The sequence below is a fragment of the Pogona vitticeps genome, chromosome 4, assembly GCF_051106095.1.
Source record: "Pogona vitticeps strain Pit_001003342236 chromosome 4, PviZW2.1, whole genome shotgun sequence".
Lineage (NCBI taxonomy): Eukaryota > Metazoa > Chordata > Lepidosauria > Squamata > Agamidae > Pogona > Pogona vitticeps.
The window spans coordinates 46495001-46515878 of NC_135786.1; the positions used below are offsets into that span (position 1 = coordinate 46495001).

The 20878-nt window shown below is 40.1% G+C and overlaps 1 protein-coding gene across 1 annotated transcript in view; it reads right to left on the bottom strand.

Moving 5' to 3' along the window:
- Positions 1–17674, bottom strand: part of LOC110086560 (zona pellucida sperm-binding protein 3 receptor) — a 57905-nt gene extending 40231 nt beyond the window's left edge. The window contains exons 1-5 of the mRNA XM_020807551.3: positions 17547–17674; positions 10869–11048; positions 9281–9472; positions 7843–8034; positions 5763–5789 (exon numbers count right to left, since the gene is read on the bottom strand). Of these exons, the coding sequence (XP_020663210.3) occupies positions 5763–5789; positions 7843–8034; positions 9281–9472; positions 10869–11048; positions 17547–17673 (718 nt within the window). The 5' untranslated portion in view covers position 17674. The remainder of the gene's footprint in view (positions 1–5762; positions 5790–7842; positions 8035–9280; positions 9473–10868; positions 11049–17546) is intronic.
- Positions 17675–20878: the final 3204 nt, after the last annotated feature.

Sequence of the window (20878 nt, forward strand, 5' to 3'; positions counted from 1 at the left end):
TATTTATAACACTGCCTTGTCCACACTTGGCAAGAAGACCAAAAAGACAGCAGACTGGTTTGAAGCCCATTCATAGGAGTTGATGCCAGCCATCAAGGAAAAGAGGAGAGTTTTAACAGCATACAAAGTCTGTCCTAGTGAGTACAACTTGCAGGTTCTTCGAGTTGCTCATAGCAAAGTCCAACAGGGTGCCAGGAGATGTTCTAACGATTATTGGCTTCAGCTCTGCTCTCAGATACAGACAACAGTGGACACAGCTAACATCAAAGGAATGTAGGATGGTATCAAGCAGGCTTTAGGTCCAATACAGAAGAAATCTGCTCCTTTGAAGTCTGCTACAGGCGTGATTATCCAGGACTGAGCACAGCAGATGGAACGCTGGGTGCAGCACTACTCTGAGCTATATTACAGAGAGAATGTAGTAACCGAAGAGGCATTAAATAATATAGAGTGCCTGCCTGTCTTAGAAGAGTTGGACAGAAAACCAATTACAGTGGTGCCTCACATAGCGATTGCTCCGTATAGCGATGAAATTGCCTTGTGACAGTTTTTGCAATCGCAAAAGCAATCGCTTTGCAATGGTCCCTATGGGGTATTTTCGCTTTGCGATGATCGCAGGGAAGCGATCATCGCAAAGCGCCCATTTTCACACAGCTGATCAGCAGTTTCAAAATGGCCGCTGGGTAAACAAAATGGCTGCCCGCTGTTTTCAGGCACTGATTCCTCAGTTTAGAGGCACCGAAAATGGCGGCGCTATGGAGGATCTTCGCTCAGCGGTGAGTTTTAAGCCCATAGGAACACATTGAAGGGGTTTCAATGCGTTTCTATGAGCTTTTTAATATCGCATAGCGATTTTATTGCTTAGCAGCAATTTTTTCGGTACAAATTAACATCGCTATGCGAGGCACCACTGTATAGCAGAAATAAAAGCGGCCTTGGATTCCCTCGCCTCCAGCAAGGCACCTGGGAAGGATAACATTCCTATTGAAGAGACCATCACCACTGCACTATATGAAATATCTTGCTTTTGCTGGAGGGAAGATGGAGTATGACAGGACAGAAAGGATGCAAACATTGTCACATTGTATAAAAACAAAGGCGACAGGGGCGACTGCAATAACTACCGTGTCATTTCTCTTCTGAGTGTTGTAGGGAAGCTGCTTGCCCATGTTCTGCTGAAGAGGCTCTAGGTGTTTGCAGACAGAGTCTAACCAGAATCACAGTGTGAATTTTGAGCTAATAGATCCACCATTGACATGGTATTTTCCCTCAGACATTTGCAAGCGAAATGTAGGGAACAAGGACAGGCGCTCTTTGTGGTTTTCATAGATCTTGCAAAGGCCTTTTATTTGGTTAGCAGAGACTTCTATAAATACTTCCCAAGACTGGATATCCACCCTGACTCCTTAACATCATTAAGTCCTTTCATGAGGAAATGAAGGTCATTGTAGTTTTTGATGGCTCAGTATCAGATCCCTTTGACATCTGAAGTGGAGTGAAACAAGGCTGTGTCCTCGTGCCGACCCTGTCTGGGATCTTTTTTGCTGTCATGCTGAAAAGGAGGTTACTTACCTGTAACCATAGTTCTTCTAGTGGTCCTCTGTGAATTCACACAAATGGGTTGTTCTGCACATGATTAAAGAGACCAATGCCATCGAACAGAAGATCTTCAATCCTCAACTTGGCATAGTCGGACAAACCGATGGACCTAAGCCATGCATGCCAGTGTAGCATTATCGAATATGTTAGAGTTTTTGATGCTGTGTCCACCGCATGTCTAGCTGCAAACCTCTGTTGTTTTGCTAGAGATGTGGCTTCACTATGGGCATTAATCAGTCCAGTTTTGATTGATTCAGGTGCGGATTTCAATATTGGTAGACTTTTGTTCCAAAGCTGGCACTGGTAGGCGCCCATGGGAGCCTGATAATTGGCCACTCTAAGTAGAAATGATTGGAGTTATTAGCAGGTGCACCGAGGATTTATTTCTGGCCTTGGATTCTATGATAATAGAGTTAGGATTGGGATGTTTGGCTAAGAACTCAGTGTCTCTTCCATGTGTTTTGTACAAGTTTTCAGTCCTTCTTCAGATCTGTAATGTGGAAGGTGGTTTGTTCCAAGCTTCCTTAATTAATTGCAGCATTGATGGAATAAAAGTAAGGCTGAGTGGAGGTATTCTTTCTCGATTGATGTCATCAAAGATGAGATCAGCTTTCGGAGATGGAGGTTCTTCAACGTGGAACTGAATTGATTTGGCCATCCTGGATATCATTTGTGAATTGGATGTGAACTCCTCTGAGGGAGATGGGGGATGATTATCAATAGCATCTGACAATGGTGCAGGCAGGTTGGATGGTGATTCATCCGATGAGTCAGATCCTAAATCATGGTCAGCAGAAGATGAAGATGTAACTCTTTTTCTAGTTTCGGTACAGACCAAAGGAGGGAATTGCATATGACTGGAAGATTGAGGATGATGAGGTTCTGGTTCTGTTATCGGTTGGGGACCTGTATATGTGGTGGTAACCTGAAGGGATTGCTCACTCTTTGAGGAATGTTGGTAACGTTTGGAGTGGTCGGCATGGTGTGTGGATGCTGAGCACTTTTGAGTCAGCTTTGAGACCAAAGGTGTAGTAGGAGCCAGTACTGATTTTTGTGATCAATGCCACTTGTATGGCGGCGATGGCGATTGAGAATACACCCGTTGGTGAAGGGGTGTATATCACACACGCTTTGGCTCCTTGTGATGAGAATGTCCCTGACAAGCTTCCATCTGATAGGGATCATAGAAAGGAAAGCCTCCCTCCATGTCGAAGTGAGGATAACGTGGAAAAAAAGGATACTGGTAATATTGTCCATAGGGAGGCATATATCGAGGTGGAGAAATATGCTTCCATTTCTCCTGATGTTCCCAGGGAGAGTGTTGAGGAGACTCTGAATCAGAGAGTGGGGTTTAAATCACCCGCCCTTTTTCAGGGCTAGAATGGGCCGAGGCCTGACTGGATGGCAACTCAGCCACTGAATGGCCAGTTTGTGGAGATAGGCTACTGGTTAATACCGGAGACTGTGCCGTTGATAATTGTGGTTCGTCCCTTTCAGAGGTTGATCCTCGCACCTCTCTCAAAGACTCTGCCAGAAGTGGGGATGGTAATGTAGGTTGTAGGGGTTCAATGTGGACTGATTTACTCCTTTTGAGTAATCAATTTCTCTTTCTTTTCCTAGGAGCCTCATGGGCTCGAGCAGTCTTCGATGTCGACACCGAATTTTGTTTGGATGTCAACTTAGCCCTGTCTGAACCCTCTATGGATTGAGGGGATGGAGTCATCTGGTTGGGAGCAGACAGAGATTGTGTTTGTCACTCAACTGACCTATCCGGGGACTTAGTTGTCTCCACCGCATTTGTTGGAGGAGAGGATTCATGGCGGTTTCCAAAAGGTGAGACCAGAGTCTTTGGAGCCTCTGCTTAAGTGTCACTTTGGTTAATTTCTTACAGGCCGCTCACCCAGGCAGAATAGGCAATGTTCGTGGCCGTCTGACAATGGAATTTTATTAGAACAGCCAACTGACTTTTTAAACGGGACTGTTGAGGTCATAAAGAGCGGGAAAGCAGAAGGGAGGACAGTTGAAGAAGTGGGGATGGGTGGGAAGCCAAAAGCAGGAAAGGTGAAAAAACAGAACTTACAGGGGAACGTTGATAGTTAATTATAAAATAAGAAAGCATCAGTTTAAGTGGTAATTAGAAGAGGAAGCATTGAATAATAGCTGTAGCTCTCTAAAGAACACACTCTATTTTTCTACAGAACCAATCAACACAGCAGAAAAAAGGAACTGAGGGGAAACTTGGGTGAGTGGAGCATGTGCTCCATGGGGAACATCCCACTAAAATTGTTACTTTTAGCTATAGAATCTTCCAAGATATTCAGCGCAGGCGCAGAACAGCCCATTTGTGTGCATTCACACAGGCCATGAAGAAGAAGCACACTTTTGGAACTGCAACAGAAGGTGTCTATCTCCGGACTAGATCAAATGGAAAGCGCTTTAATCTCTGTAGATTGAGAGCAAAGACCAAAGTCCAGCTGAAATGCATGCGGGACTTCCTCTTCATTGTTGATGCAGCTGTTGTTGCCCATTCTGCCGAAGACCTCCAACAACTTATGAATTATTTTAGCAAGGCCTGCCAAGATTTTGGATTAACAATCAGCCTGAAGAAAACACAAATCATGGGTGAGGGCGTGGACTCACTTCCCTCTATTATCATCTCTAGACAAGAATTGGAGATTTCATCTACCTTGGCTCAAAGATCTCTGCCACTCTCTCTCTAGATGTTGAGTTGGATAAACACATTGGTAAAGTAACTACCATGTTATCTAGACCACCGGTCCCCAACCTTTTTGGGATTGTGGACAGGCTGAGCCTCCGAGGAAGGCAGAGTGTGTACGGGGGGGGGGGGGGCGTGAGATCTGTCTTTGTGGCCCGGTCTGGCTCAGGCCACGGACTGGCACTGAACCACGAACTGGGCGGCTGACGACCTCTGCTCTAGACTCACAATGAGACTATGGCTTAACAAGAAGCTAACCGCATATACTAAGATCCAGGTCTATAGACCTTGTGTCCCGAGTACACTCCTGTATTGCAGTGAGTCCTGGACGCTTTGTGCACCACAGAAGAGGAAGTTGAACATGTTCTATATGAGTTGTCTACAATGCATTTTTGGCATCACCTGACAGGACAAAGTTCCAAATAGTGTAGTCCTGGAACGAGCTGGAATTGTTAGCATGCATACATTACTGAAACAGCAACGTATACATTGGCTTGGGCATGTATTGAGAATAGCTGACGGTCAGATTCCAAAAGATCTCCTGTATGGAGAATTAGTGCAGGGAAAGTGCCCCAGAGGGAGACCACAACTGCGATACAAGGATATCTGCAAGCAGGATCTGAAAGCCTTAGGAATGAACCTCAACAGATGGGAAACCTTGACATCTGAGTGTTCAGCCTGGAGGCAGGCAGTGCAGCATGGCCTCTCCCAATCTGAAGGGACACTTGTTCAGCAGGCTGAGGCAAAGAGGCAGTCCCAAAACCAGCAAAATCAGTGTGCTGGACAGGGTACACATTGTATTTGTCTTCAGTGTGGAAAGGATTGTCACTCTCGAAGTAACCTTCTCAGCCACACTAGACACTATTGCAAGACCTCTATTCAGAGCATGTTACCATAGTTTCTTGGGACTGAAGGATACCTACTAAGACTACTAAGAGTAGAAGTCATAGCCAAGTGTCAAGCATATTTAGATAAATCTAGACTATATTTTTGCCTGCTAAAACATGGGATAGTATAGACAGAGGTGACTTGTTCCAAAGATGTGGTAGGAGGAAGTGACTGAGGATTGCAGAGCCAATGCCAACACATACCCTGTTCCAAATTCCAGAATGAACTAGGCATTAGCCATTCCTGACTTGCCATATAGATCACAAATGGCCAAATGTGACTGAAGTACACTGGCTAGCTTTTAGATACAGTAACAGGTGCATCATTTTTAGTATTCTAAACTCCACTGATTTCAATGGAATAATAAAGAATACACTTCAGTCCCTCTAATAAAAACAAATGAGACTTTAAAATGTTGCAAATTTGCTGGATAGTGACTAACTTTCTTTAACTACAGTATATTGTTTTACTATGAAAAGCACAGGAAATACTAAACAGATATTGACTGTGTATTATAAATTCATCTTAGGATCTTCAAGTTTACTTCATAAATACATACCTGTTATTAGTAGTGTGAAAAATGGATCTAGAAATAACACAAAAGCATTCAGATAAGTGAATACCTAATAAAAGATAATTTTAATATTAATTATAGACAGGAAGTCTAGTCATTCAGTTTGGTAGTCATTTCAAAAATTCACTGATGTTCTTATAGCTCAAAATGAATCCAATACTAAAATTGGTTTACTTGTTCCAGTGGTTCTGAAATATGTATCTTAAATTTGATGCACATGACCAATCTGAGATCAAAACCTCATTAACCAGCAGCTGCAAATCTGTGATTCTTCTTGTACATACATTAAAAAACCCCAGTTGGATTCTATCCTTTATTTTCAATTTTTAGTAGTTGTTATTGTGTATAATATTCTTTCTTAAATATTAAAGTTATAGAAGACTTTTTTACAAAATACAAGAAAGATTATGCAAACAAGTAACAGATTCTCATTCAACATCTCAAACAGAATTCTTGTAGCCCCATCAAGCGTTTTTGGCAGCCTTGACTTTCAGAAGCCCATGAGTCAAACACACCATTGTCCTATGGAACTTTGGAAAACAGCTTTTCACAAGAATAAAAGCAGAAACTATGGAAAGATACACATCCCAATATAAAAGGAAAATCCCATATCAATGTTTTGGTAAATTCAGACATAGAGATAATATAAAGTCAGTTCAGAATTAGTGATACATTTCTTGAGAGTTGGCTCTAGCCTTGATGTATCCACTTCTAGTTTCTAATCCTACATGTTACTTCGAAGAAAACTATTAAGGATCTACCTCCCAGCCAAAATATTCAGCTTGCAGATATAAATTTAATGAGCAACAGCTCACTTCCAGTCATGAAATGCCAGCTTGATGCCTATTTCCTGCATTCCACTCTCTCAGTAAGACAAGAACCCTTATTTTTTCTTCTTCCTTCCTTCCAAAAACACCAGAAGTCTGGGGCCTTACAGAGAGGAGTGAAAAGTACAGCAGCAGCAGCACTAACCTTTTACCCTGTCACACAGGCCATTAAAAACTTGTATGGTTTAATGCAGCGGTCCCCAACCTTTTTAACACCACAGACTGGTTGGGGAAGGCAGAGCACCCCCCCTCCGCACATGTGCATAGGAGCGGAAGGCACTTGCGCAGATATACAAAGGGTGTGGGGGGGTGCTCAGGAGGCACTCATGTGCACTTGTACGCATGTGTGAAGGAGTAGGGGTGCTTATGCAGGTGCACGTGCACTCACACACAGGCACAAAGGGCTATGTGTGGGAGAGTGTGTGAGGGGGTGGGAGGGAGATCTGTCTCTTTGGCTCGGTCTGGCCCAGGCCACGGACCATGGACCGGGGATTGGGGACCCCTGGTTTAATGGACAGAGTAGGACCAGTACTTAGGAGACTTGATTTCAAATTTCTACTTGTCATGCAATCAGGCAATCTCAAGCCAATTGTTCTCATGCTTACATATTTGCTAGATAATGATTTTTACATTTTTTTTCCAGACAGCTTTATTGCACCAGATGATCTCACTGCCAAAACTGACACTTGTACTTTCTTTTGGCACTTGGCAGCAATGTGTCTTTGTCTCGGCTCATGGTGGTCCTATTTTTAATAGTAACTAGACTTAGAACTGGTTTAGATTATCTAAGGCAGGGATCTGAGAGAACTCCAGCTTATTGGTTACAGCTATGGGCCCAGCCACTTCCTCTTATCCTTGTTTGGCTTTTTTCTTTCCTAAGACATGAGAAGGAATCCAATCTTTGTTTCATTTTTCCCCCTCTCTAATTCATTTGGGGGGGGGATGACAGGGAGCAGCATCTGTAATTGCATAGCATAGCAGAAGAAATTCTGTAATATTTTTAGCTGTTCCTCAACAAGCCGCAAATGGATAGCATGTATTAGCAGTCTATTTGTAACCAATAAACTAGGTTTCCTACTGATTTTTGGCTTATCATGGTATCCAAACGATATGAGTCTTTTAATATTCCATCTTCCAACACATTACTTCTGAGTGAATTGCCTATGCTCTTTAAACTCACATAAGAAACAACAGTGAAATGACGGCCTCTTATATGAGAACTATATTATTACACTTACTCAGAACACAAACTGGAAGTTTTGGTAACCATTTTCCACCACCAATGTATCGAATATTTTCTGGTCCATTGATTGTATAGCCAGGATCACACTTAATACTAGCATTATCTCCAGGCTCATATATATATTTCCTTCCATGTTTTATTTGTCCATTAGAAATATGCAAGTGAAAAGTGTCATGTGAGGTTCTAACTGAAAAAGAAACACATTACAAACAATATAATCCTGTTTCTGCAAATGTCTGACTTTGAAACAGTGACACATGCCTTAATTACTGACTGGAGCCAGTCACAGGGATCATATCAGTCTTATGTTATAACAGCTTCACTGACTACTAGTCCACTTGGAGGCCCAATTTAAAATCCTGGTCATGAGCTATAAAGCCTTATCTGGCTTTGGCCTAGGCTATTTAAAGGGTTGTATTGCCCTTTATAATTCTTTGGGATACAACACACTACACCAGAACACAGACAAAGTTCTAATGCCTGTCCTCTGAAGATGCCAAACACAGAGACTGGCGAAACGTTAGGAAGAAAAACCTCCAGAACACGGCCAAAAAGCCCGAAAAACCTACAACAACTATCGGATCCCAACCATGAAAAAATTCGAGAATATATCTCTATTATCATCATGATGCCACATGCATTCTGGGCATACAGCAAATATCAAAATAGCAGTGAAGAACTCCAACTCAGCCAGCACATACATTATAGGTGTTCTCAATAATTTTATGTTATATTAATTTCAGCCAGCAGATGGCAGTCTCTAATCACAAAAGCTCTTGAAATCAAGTACAGTACAGTAGTACAGTACTGTATATCACTTTCAAGTCAGCTCCATTGTACTAGCTAGGTCAAAGTTTTCCATTCCCTGCTGTACAGTACTTCCTGTGTTATCAGTTTCCAAATCTCTAAGTCTTTCATTGAATACTTTCTTTTCTCTGAATGTCCATTAAAATCCGTTTAACAACCTGTAGTAGTCTCAATCTAAGTGCAGCAAAAATAAAGCTTAAAAAAACCTCTGGCTCCCTTATCTATGCTATGATCCAAAGGGAAAGGACAACAAATAGCTGTTTATAACTCAACACTCTTTAAACAGCTCTTAATTAGGCTGATTTGTTTTAAAACAACTCTAGAGAGCTCTAAATTAGCCAGGCTGGAAGCAGACCCAATCATTTCGGACAAAGGAAGATAAAGCATAGTTTACTTTCACATTTGGCTGTTAGGACATTCCAGATCCAGCAAAGATAAATAATAGCCTCAAATGTTCAGCTCCATGAGTCTTCAAAAGCAAATGTAATTGTTTTAAGCAGCCATTTTGTGAACCACTTCTCTCTCTCTCTATCAGACACACACACACACACACACACACACACACAAACACTTAATCTCTTTTAGATATGCCATTACATTAAATCCCTATCTGAATTTATACCTACTGAAGCAAGGTTGTGGAGGAGGTTCCCATAAATTGTAGCCTTTACATTTCATTATCATCTCTATGGTTTCATCAGGAAAACAATAACCAGGATTGCAATATACAGAAATGACATATCCTACTTCATATTGGGATAGCAGTGGCTCCACTGTCCCTATAGGCATTACTGGGGCACCACACAGGTATGGAGTGACTGTAATAAGAATGAAATACAAAGAGTTACAAAAATAAGGCTAATATATAGACACTCTTTAATAGGCTACACATTATATACCCAGTTGATCACTTGAATATATATGAAAGCATAAGGGACAATTTACTGCCAATGAGGGGTCAATTACATTGGCCATCTATCCACAATTTGCTATGCATTGGGCACAGATGATTTTGATTTTAAACCTTGCAACTACATGATGTAATTTCAAAGTGGGAAAGCCCATTGTGGAATCATTTTTTTTTTTTGTGAGGAATGATCTTATTTTGTTCAGCTAGCAGAGGAGGTTTAAATATGTTCCAATCAGGTTGACACTGCTTTTGTCTACTTTCTGGCTAGTGTGATTGCCTGATCCAAAGGCAAAGGGGCACTTGTGGGGAACGGTTTCCCTCAACTACAGTTGACTCGTTGCCCAATGCCTTTTGACTTTAAAAAGCAAGCTGCTTTAAGATACAGTTTATAGCAAGGGTGTGAGGATGTGATATATAAACACATCTATTTTTTCATTGCTCCCACCTGTTACCACCAGCAGCTGTTCCTTCTGAACAATCAAAAATATATTTGCAAGCACTATATGTAAGCAAGACTTGGAAGACACTTTGCAACTTCTGCTTCATTTTTTTTGTATTTCGAAATTATCTCCGTACTTGTCTGTTCTTTATTTAGATTATCTATATTAAAGTATAATTTTTTGTCTAAAATAAGGCTTATTCTGCACTTGCTGCTGTCTTGATTTCTGCCATGTACACCAATCCTCATGATGCAATTTACCTAGTCTCTTATCTTCAACCCTTCCTACATGCTAGATATTGGGTGAAATCCTATTGCATTGTTATGCAAAAAGCACAATATTCTGTGATTCCTAGACAACAGTTAAAAAGACTGCTGGGATTACTGAGCATGCACCAAGCCAATGCAGGTGCATACCTCCAAAGAACACCAGCTGAATTTGTTAACAGTCGTTCAGCCGCTGTAACGTGCCTAAACTATTATGCCAGTTTAGATTAGTGGTTTCCAGGGATGGGGCCTCAAGTCAGTGGACATGCTGTCAATCAGGACTCAGAACCAAAGACTTGCCAACATCCCTTGTGGCTTCATGTTATGTTTGGTTCTGGGTCAACTATTGCATGGTTTCCACAGATTTTCTCCACAACCTTTTAAATGCATAATAGGAACTTTGTTCCAGAAGGCTGATCATACACTTACCTCCTAACTATCTTCTTAGGCCTTCTATTTAGTATACATATTGTGTAATTACTACAATAATTATGCTGCTGTTTTCTAAGCAAGCCAAGATCTCTAAACATCAGAAGGGATTTTTTAAAATGCTGTCAAACAAGGAAACATAACATTCAGTTGTTTTTAAAATTCTTACTCTTTTTACAGGATGGAACCGTAGGGTGCCAGGTATTATTCTCACATTGAATGAAATAACTTCCAATCAAAAAGTATCCAATTTTACATTCAAATACCATGTTGTCACCAGAAGTATATGAATGCTGAAATCCACTCAATTTAATTCCATTTTCAACAGCTGGCTCTTCACATGTCGCCACTGAAATTAGACAGTAATCTTTTTAAAAACTTCTAGAAATTCATTTATACATTTGCAAGCCAGCATATTGTACCTCAACAATTCTGAACAATTAATTTTCTCTTATGCAGTTCATTTAATTAATACTCGAATTACTAATCTTCTCTGTAGCATTCCAATTTTAGCATATGTGCTGCTGCATCGAGCACAAAACCAAATTACTAATAAACTATTATTCCCAAGTATATCTATCAGAGTACAAGATGTAAAGTCCCTTGAACTAAATAAATTATATTGTTTAACACATGGGATTATAACATATATGTTTAAAAAAGTTAAAGTGAAGGAAGTTATTTATACACCAAGGAGTTCTTCTCACCATTCAATCATACTCCCTTCTCTGCCTGGATGGCTTATGTCCAGGCGGTCAGTGCACTAATGGTTGGGAAATGCCTCCTGAGGCCCTAGCACACTGAGTCCCTTCCTCCTGGGTGCTCAGGGAAAAATACACACAAGCAGGTTGTTGCTCCTGGTTGCAAATCAACTCTGCACAGAACTTAAGTAACCCAAAATGCTTCAAAACCTCCAAGCATTCTTAGAGACTAGATTAATACCTTCAATCTTTTTATTCACAACTTGTATAGAATGCCATTACTGTATTTTATTAAAAAGCAAAAAGTAGCATAGTCTAGCAAAACGTTCCGGTAAGTGCAGCATTGACTACAAAAACTATCATCAGCTAACATGAGCAGAATTTATGGCATAATAAAGCTGTTCCCAAATAAAACAAAAAAACCCCTATCTCTTAAGCCACTGGTTCTTAACCTTGGGTTACTCAGGAGTTTTGGACTGCAACTCCCAGAAGCCTTCACCACCAACTGTGCTGGCTGGGGTTTCTGGGAGTTGCAGTTCAAAAACATCTGAGTAACAAAGGCTAAGAACCACTGTCTTAAGCTATACTCATGAATATATAGTTTCTTCATAGCAGGTAGCATAATAGCATAGTGTGAACATGCTAAATCATGATGATGATCAAGATGGAGGGTTACTTCATTCTAACTCTCTCTTAAATCCCATCATCCTACCACCACAGGTAGATTCTTTTCGTTGGCCTTAGCTGTACCATCTAAGTTGGTTAATTAGCTCAACTTCAGGACTGCCTTCTCCCACCCAGTTCTGCCAGAGTCACTTGTTCTGGTCAGGCCGGGCAACTGAGGGGCCTAATGCAGAGGGAGGTCCGGAAGGAAAGAATGAGGAGTAGGGCCTTCTCAGCAGTGGCCCTTTGCCTTTGGAACAACTTGCCAGTGGAGATCCACCTGGCTCCCTCTCTGGGTGTTTTCAGGAATAAACTTAAAACCTGCCTATTTGGGCAGGCTTTCCTTCCTGCCATATCTTAATTTCTTATATTTTCGCCACCTTGGATCTATAATATATGCTTTTGGTTTTATTGTTTTTAAATTTGTAAACTGCCCAGAGTAGACCTTTGGTCTAGATGGGCGGGATAGAAATCCCATAAATAAATAATAAATAAATAAATGCAAGGAATGTTCCCTTATCTTGAGACATTGGTACTAAGCACTCCACATTTCAAAACAAGCTAGCCTAGTGTTTTATTTTATAGTGTTTTAAGACTTGATGTTAACCCTCTACTTGCTTTATACATGTTACACACTTGATGTTAACTCCATAAACCATAATCCCCTTAGTTAGCATCCTGACTTGAGTCAGGGGGGTTTGGTAAATCAACACCTACAGAAATTCCACTGATTCAATGGCCCTAGTCTAGTTGTGATAAACAACTAGATTTCAAACAATGAATCAATTGCTTCATGGTCAGACAATACTTCTCTAAGTCTCACTGAGTTAATGAGTCTATTCTAGTTGGGACTACCAATGATACTGACTTTATTTAAAGAGCAAACTTTTAGAAATAACACTGTAAATGTCAGTCTTCTATCTTACAAGCAGCATATACCAGCACAAAGTTCTTCCATCTTCAGCCAAGAATTGCCAATGCATATACTAGTTTCATTTCTTCCAGGGATGTTTATAAAACCTGGTTTGCATCTGTACTTAACCTCATGGTTTTCGGGAACTGAATCTGGAACTGTATCAAGAACTGGTTCAGAATACATAAGCACTGGCAAATCAGCAGTATCACAGTCACCTAAGAATTGTTAAAAACATATTACATGCCTATGTATTTTTATTATGGGAATATGTTTAGATAATAAGCCTTATTATATAAAACATATGGTAGATAAGTAGTAATATGCATGCTATTTTTTATATAATTACTTTAAATACAGAGTATTAACAAAGCTTATCTGACAATTGAGATTCAGGTGTCTTCAGCTGCTAATGTGTAAATGTCATCAAAATTAGCACAAATACTTTCTTGCACATCCTCATTCATTTAAAAGGAAAACTTCAGATTGGAATGCCCTTCTGTGGGGAGAGAGTAGCAACCTGGCACGCTGTCTTTTCTCTCCACAAAATCTGTTGAGTATCAAATTTCCAGAGTCCCTGTTGACTAGGACAAGACCATGATATCAGAAGAGTAAACAGCCCAAGAAATTCAAAAAGCCTAGAAATGGGAGAACAACCTCTGAGGGAGAGGAAAAACAGGCGGGGAAGAGGATAAAATAGGAAGAATTGAAGGAACAGACAACATAGAAGAAGAGAAACAAATAAAAGCAGTCAGGTTGGAGGGAGGGCTGGGTGTAAGTGCCTGAGAAAAGAGGGATCAGAAGGAACTAGAGTAGATTAAAATTGATGATTTTAAACTTAAAAATAGTATTTTTAAAATTTAATTAATCCAAGTTATCCGAGCTGAGATAACATGCACTTTTCCACAGTAAAAACAGTATAAAATGAATCAAGATCAGGAAAAGACCTTAATAGCACTGTAGTTCTGCAAATCTATATACTGTACAATCAATGCTGATGCCTGGTCTCGAAGGTCAAATGACTGGATAACAAAAGTTTGTGATGGTGTATTAAATGTTATGTTTATTTAAGAGTTATGGAATATGATTAAAGTGCAAAATGTGTTTGGATGTTGATGAACTAAGAGGTGTTTAGTGATGGGAAATAATAATGGTGAGTAGAGCTAATGTAATTTGTCTTAATGTGTGTAATGCAAATGTATTAAATGTTTTATTGTTATAATGGATTGCTTATACTGTATAATGTGATGTATTGAATATATAGAACTGATTGACATACAGATATATTTATGTGTTGAATTGGTTTAAATCCTAAATGGTAAGTGTATTATATAGTAAGTGTATTGGTTTAAAATATACCGTGTTCCACTGTTCATAAGGGTAAACTGTAAAATTTTCCCTCATGAGGCTAACTTATCTTAGGGGGGAGGAATGTAATGAGATATATATATGAGTGGTAGGGCCAATCATTACATTCCTCCCCCCTAAAATATATATGTGTGTTTGAGGCTTATACTGTACAGTATATATATTCCTCATATATATATGAGGCTTGGCGGAAGGAGGAGCAGAGAGTGTGTGTGTGAGAAGATACTGAGACAGATAGGGTTAATCAGAGAGATAGAGCTGATTAGGAAAATATGTAGAGAAGATGATGATATTTCAAGAAAAAGTATGTACTGAGAGAACTGTTGATGAATTGCTTATGTATACTGTGTCTCTGAAAAATTTCTGTTATTATTCAATCTGCTTCACTTCAATAAATAAGTTCTTTTTCTGTTCACAAGACAAGTGTTCTGACATATGTGATTTATATTGTGGATTGAAGTAATCCACTGGTGGCAGTGAGAAGAGAATGCAATGTGAGGTAAAAACAAGCAGGGGCCATGAGGGTAAACGTCACATCCTGTCTCTTTTTGTAGAAGTACTATTCTAGAAATCTCTCTCTTGCTTTATTATCTTGACTTATACATTGCTCCATACATAGTTCTCGGAGCACTCCGGGGGTGTGGTGTGCAACATGATTATGTAAAGAACACTCTGCTCCCCCCCCCAGCAAGCTGAGCTCTCATTTTACCAACCTGGGAAGGCTTAGTCAAACTTGAGCTGGCTTCAGGTCATGAGCAGAGGTTTGAGTACAATACTGCATTTAATCACTGTGCCACTAGGCTTGCTTACTTGAATGCATTCATTTAAATCTATATAGCACTTATCGAAGTTCAATCTTTTATATGGTTACTCAGAACTAAGCTGTACTGAAACTTGGATTCGGAGACTAGGGCTTGTGATTGCCAAGTTGAATTCCCAAGTCATAAGTGAGTAATCTTAGGCTAGCCATATTCTTTCAGTCTGATTTACTTCAGTTTTTATGTGAGGATACAGTGAGAAGAGGCATGTACACCACGTTGAGTGCACTGGAGAAAAGCAGGATATAAATGTAACTACTGCCATTAATACTTAACAATAGGGGAAGGTTTTCTGTAACATTTCACTTCTCTGTAACCTACATTTGAACCCATAACCAAGTTCAAACATGTTTATGAGTAATTAATATTTCTCACCAGACTACTCAAAAACATGTTCAAATCCATTCATAAACTCAAACATAGGTTGCATAAAAAATGACATATCATAGAAATCCTCCCCCTACTTACGAATAATACTAACACCAGTATGAGTTCAAGTACCTTTAATCATTGTGTGGAGGTGAAAATTTTAGCAGGTGTGGACCATTAGAAGCTGCACCTGCTGAAATGTCCACTTCTCAGCAACAATTAAAAGTAAAGGAACACTGTCCTCTTTTTCATCAGGTCACTTTATTTATTTTAAATATTTTTACCCTGCCTTTCTCCTAAAAAAGGACCCAAGGCAGCCCACTTCATTAAAAACACAAAAAAGCTAAAAAAAATTTAAAATATTAAAGAATTAATACAGTAACATATTTAAAATGTTAGGTAAAAGCATGGCTAAAGATAGATTTAGAAGCAACAAAATATAAACTGCCCTGTTTTTGTCTCTAGAGGGTTAGTCGCTAAGGAAAAGCCTGCCTGAGGAAGCAAGCTCTTTGCCTGCTTGCAGGAGAACTGTAAAGAGGGGGCCAGCCGGGCCTCCTATGGGAGGAAGTTCCAAAGTCTCGGACCAACAACAGAGAAAGGCTGTTTTCCATGTACCCAGCAAGTACACCTGTGAAGTGGTGGGATGGAGAGAATGCCCTCCCTTCATGATCTTAATGCCCAGGCAGTGTCATAGAGGGAGATAAGGTTTTTGAGATAACTTGGACCCAAGTTATTTAGGGCTTTATAGGTTAGGACCAGTACTTTAAATTGTGCTAGGAAACAAATCAGCAGCCAGTGGAGTTGCCCTAGCAGACGTTATGTGATCCCAGTGTAAACAGTCCCAGTTAACAATCTGGCTGCTACTTTAAATGCTACATATTTAGCCAAAAATTCCTATTAATTTCAATGAGCCTTAACCTCTGGGTGAGTACAGGACTACAGCCTAATTCTTCCTCTATTAGGGGAATATTTCACCTTTGAGAAATTTCGCAGACAACACCCATTCTAGTTGCAAACGGGTGCAAAAAGAATACCATTAATAGTTCGTGATCAAAAAAAGGGTTTTGGATATAGAGGGGCAATCTCTGCACAGCGCTGCCCAAAGAGTCTGCTCTCCACTCCACTTTCAGTTGCCCCTCAGCTATGGCTGTAGACCGAGCTATCTCTATCACTTAGAACAGCCACAAGAACGATGGGCTTTTACCCTTGCCAGATGCAATATGGTACCCTCGAACATAGTGCAGGGCAGGTACAAGGGTTTACCAATAGAACTGAGACTTTGCCCGTGTGGTCAGGGAGTGGTTGAATCCCTGCAGCACATGCTATTTTACTGTATTCTGTACAAGGATATTCGCCTGTCCCATCTGTGCGCTTTTCTCTCCTCCCATTCCGGATGGGATGATATGAGGAAAATGCAGCATCTTCTAAGTGGCAATATTAAGGAACTTACCCTGTCAACTGCCAGATACGTATATGCCATCATGCAGAGACGTCGTAGCATGGTCTCGCAGAATGAAGAGCCCTAAATATGCTCTTGGCTGGCCCTTCCTACCCGTTACCCAGTGAACATTTTAGTTGTATGTTATTGTATTTGTCTGTTTTACTGTACTCAGTATGCCAATAAAGGTTTCTGACTGACTGACTGACTAATAGTTCGTGTTTTTTTGGAAAGCAAACAGATCTTCAGCATTTTGACAGTTATAGCCCCCTGCTCGAACACATGCTTACTACGTTTACTTCCCTAACAGCCGCCAAGGAATTGGGGGGGTGGGGGGGTGTTGCATAGCTGTATGTTACCATAGTTAATTATGATCCGGTGGGGGGAATGTGCCCTTCCTGGCAGAGATTCAAACTGCTTCGTTTGCCTGAGAAACGGGCAGTTCACGCCGCAGCATAAGATACGGGGGGGGGGGGGGAGGAACGCCATGATGGGGCCAGAGCGGTTGTGAGGGCTATGAGAAGCTCCAGGGTATGCAGGAACGGGGAGGAGGGAGAATCCCCTGCTTCGTACCCACCCAAAGGCCCCTGAGGTAACGCCAACAGAGTCAAGGTCCCCACAAGACGAGGAACCCAAAGGCCACCCGGAGAGAAGTCCCACATGACGCCCAGCGAAGGAAGAGAAGGACGGACGCCACTGCGCATGCGAGACGAAAACGCCTGGGTTTACCGGACGGAAGGCAGTTGCCGGGACTGGAAGCTGCTTGGCGGCGCGCGTCGGGCGAGGCGGGGGGGGGGGGAGGGTCAGATCTGGACGGGCTCACGGCTCCGCTACTGTAGTTCCCAGCCGGCTCTTGTGTATAGCGATGCGGAGGGAAGAAGAGGGGAAGGATGAGAAAGCTAGATTGTTTTGCATTGGACGAGCGTTTTATGCTTCTGTAAACCCGAGCTCACTATACCACGGAAAGAGAGAGAGAGAGAGGGACCCTAAAGAAGCCGTAAAAGTGTAAGATTTGTATATGCAATTCATTTTGAAGTCTCCATTTCAGTTTTGGTCATATTTTGATTTATTTAATCTGCACAAACCGCAAATGAGTGCAGCAACCAGACAAATAAGTAAGAACCGGTCACTGTTGTGGCATGATCCCTTCTTGCGGTGACAGTTTCCAAAGAGCTAACCCCATCAGCCTGCTTCACCATGTACAGTATAACATGAACAACAAAGTATTGTGGCACGTTAAAAAGTAACAGATTTATTTCGTTGTGGGCTTTCGTGGATTACAACTCGCCTCCACACAAACTACAAGATCTAACTGTATCTGTACCTTCCGTGATAGGAAATGACTGGTGATGAACAAGTGTGATAAGAACTTTAGTTAAATTTAGGGGGAGGTAACTTTGGTATTTCCATATATTTTTGGGCTTTCAGTTGCCGGAAACACTAAACACTTTGATTATCAATAAGGGATTATGGGAGCTGTGTTCTAAAAACATCTGGAGGTTCAACGTTACCCCACCACTTTGATTAGACAACTCCCCCCATTTTAAACATCATTTTGAAGTCTTCATTTCAGTTTTGGTCTTATTTTGATTAATTTATTTGTTATCATTGAGTATGATGATTTCATGATGATTGCTGCTAAAGAAATATGATGGGAGATTAAACATTATAGAAAGACACCATTATGGGTAGTTCCATTGGAAGCATTCTCTTACCCGGCAAGAACAACTCAAGGGGCAAACAGGAGATATGCTGAGATATTAGTGGTTTTAATTTAAAGAACAAAGATGAATTGACAGAACAAGGTATTATCTTAGATTGGTGGTCGATATATTGATTGTTGAAATCAAGATTTGTAAAAAGATAAAGCTACAGGGATTCAGAAAGACAAAATACCTTTGGATAAGAGGTTGCTGGACTCAGAGGACAAATTGATTAAAGGTTTATATAATACTTTGATGGAGCAAAGAATGGAAGATGAAATTGTGAAGGATTGTATGGTAAAATACACTCAAAGTGTAGGTCATAATACTAAACTAAGTGCCTGGTCACAAATTTGGGAGCAAAATATTAAAATGACTAAATCTATAAATCTAAAAGAAAATACTGTATATACAACATGTTTTACAGATGGTACACAACACCAGAGAAATTAACAAAAATGTATAAAAATGTTTCTAATAAGTGTTGGAAATGTGAAGAGAAAGTAAGGAGCTTCTTTCATATGTGCTGGATGTGCAGTAGGGTCAAGGACTTTTGGAAAATAATCCATTAAATGACAAAAAATTTAGGGGTTAAAATTGCTTTAACATCAGACCTTTTTTATTGAATATGTTACCAGCTACACTAAAAAAAGACTTACCTGACTTTACACCTGATAACTGCAGCTAGAATTGTATATGCCAGTAAGTGGAAGATTACAAAGGTGCCAACAAAGAATGAATTTATTGAGAAGATTTTGGAACTAGCAGAAATTGATATTTTGACAGATAAACTAAATGATAGACTGGATAATAATAAATGGGAACTTCTTTATACATGGATGAAATCTACACCGATTTAAGTAGAATAGATAGATTAATATTATGTTAGAGAGTACAAGACAGGATGAAATGAATGGAATACATTGTAATAAATCTCTCTGGTTGCAATGGATAGAAAAGTAGAAAAAATATAATAACATATTTATTTTAAAAAATGTTGCTCCATGGGGTGCTGTTTTCCTTTTACAGCTGAATCCTGTGCATCTGTACTCCTTTCCTATTATAACGCCTGCCAGTATTAGCCCTCTCCTCAGAAATCCTGAAAAACACTATTCATTCTCACTGACTGAACTCATAACTCCCATGACCTGAACTTTACTACAGTCTATCTGCCCTTAATCTTTTGAGAGCATGGAGGAGCCCCAACATTTTAGAGATGAACGGAACAATTTGTGACCCTTCATTAAAATTACCAATAACTTCTCTGTCAGTTCCAAGGGGACTTTATTTTCAGGTATTTTGCTCATTCACTAGGACAGCATGTTTTGCTGTCCTTATCTTGGAGTGCTGCTCCTACCCTGTTTCCCTGAAAATAAGACCTAACCTGAAAATAAGCCCTAGTATGATTTTTCAAGATGCTTGTAATATAAGGACTATCCCAAAAATAAGCCCCACTTAAGTGAAACCCCACCTTACATCATTGTGCAGCAACCAGAAAAAGATGACATGGCTGTATTCAAACAAATGTAGATTGTTGTAAATGAAAAAATCATAAAACATCCCAGAAAATGAGCCCTAATGCGTTTTTGGAGCAAAAATTAATATAAGACTCCATCTTATTTTTGGGGAAACACAGTACTTTCAGCTGTTTTTGTTCTAGCTTTTATCAGATGACCTCAGAATATATGGCTTTTAGTCCTACTTTGGCAATTATAACCAGAGGGTCTTTCTAACATGCCTTTTCCTATATCCAATTTATACATCGCCAAACTGCCTCCCAAAGACAGAACTGGTAATATTTCCTAACGATTTCTGTCCACCCTACTCCCCTTATCATAAAACCTATCATTTTGTTGACTGTGCATGAAACTTTGTCTTTAATGACTGTCATTCCATTTCTTCCACTGCCACATTATTTATTTATTTTATTTATTTATTTGATTTATATCCCGCCCATCTGGTATATTTATACCACTCTGAGCGGCTATATTATACTGTATTGTTCTCCCTTATAAAGTGTGGTGTATATTTCATCTCCTTTTTCTGAATATGTGCCTTAACTGCTGAGCCTCTACCCTGGCTTTCCCTTGTTATACTCATTTCAAGGCTGTAAAATTTTTAAGGTAAGAATTGGATGAAGGGGAGATTCTTCTATGGTGTTTGTTGGTTCATTCATTCATTCAGAAAACATGTTCAGAAAGAAAAC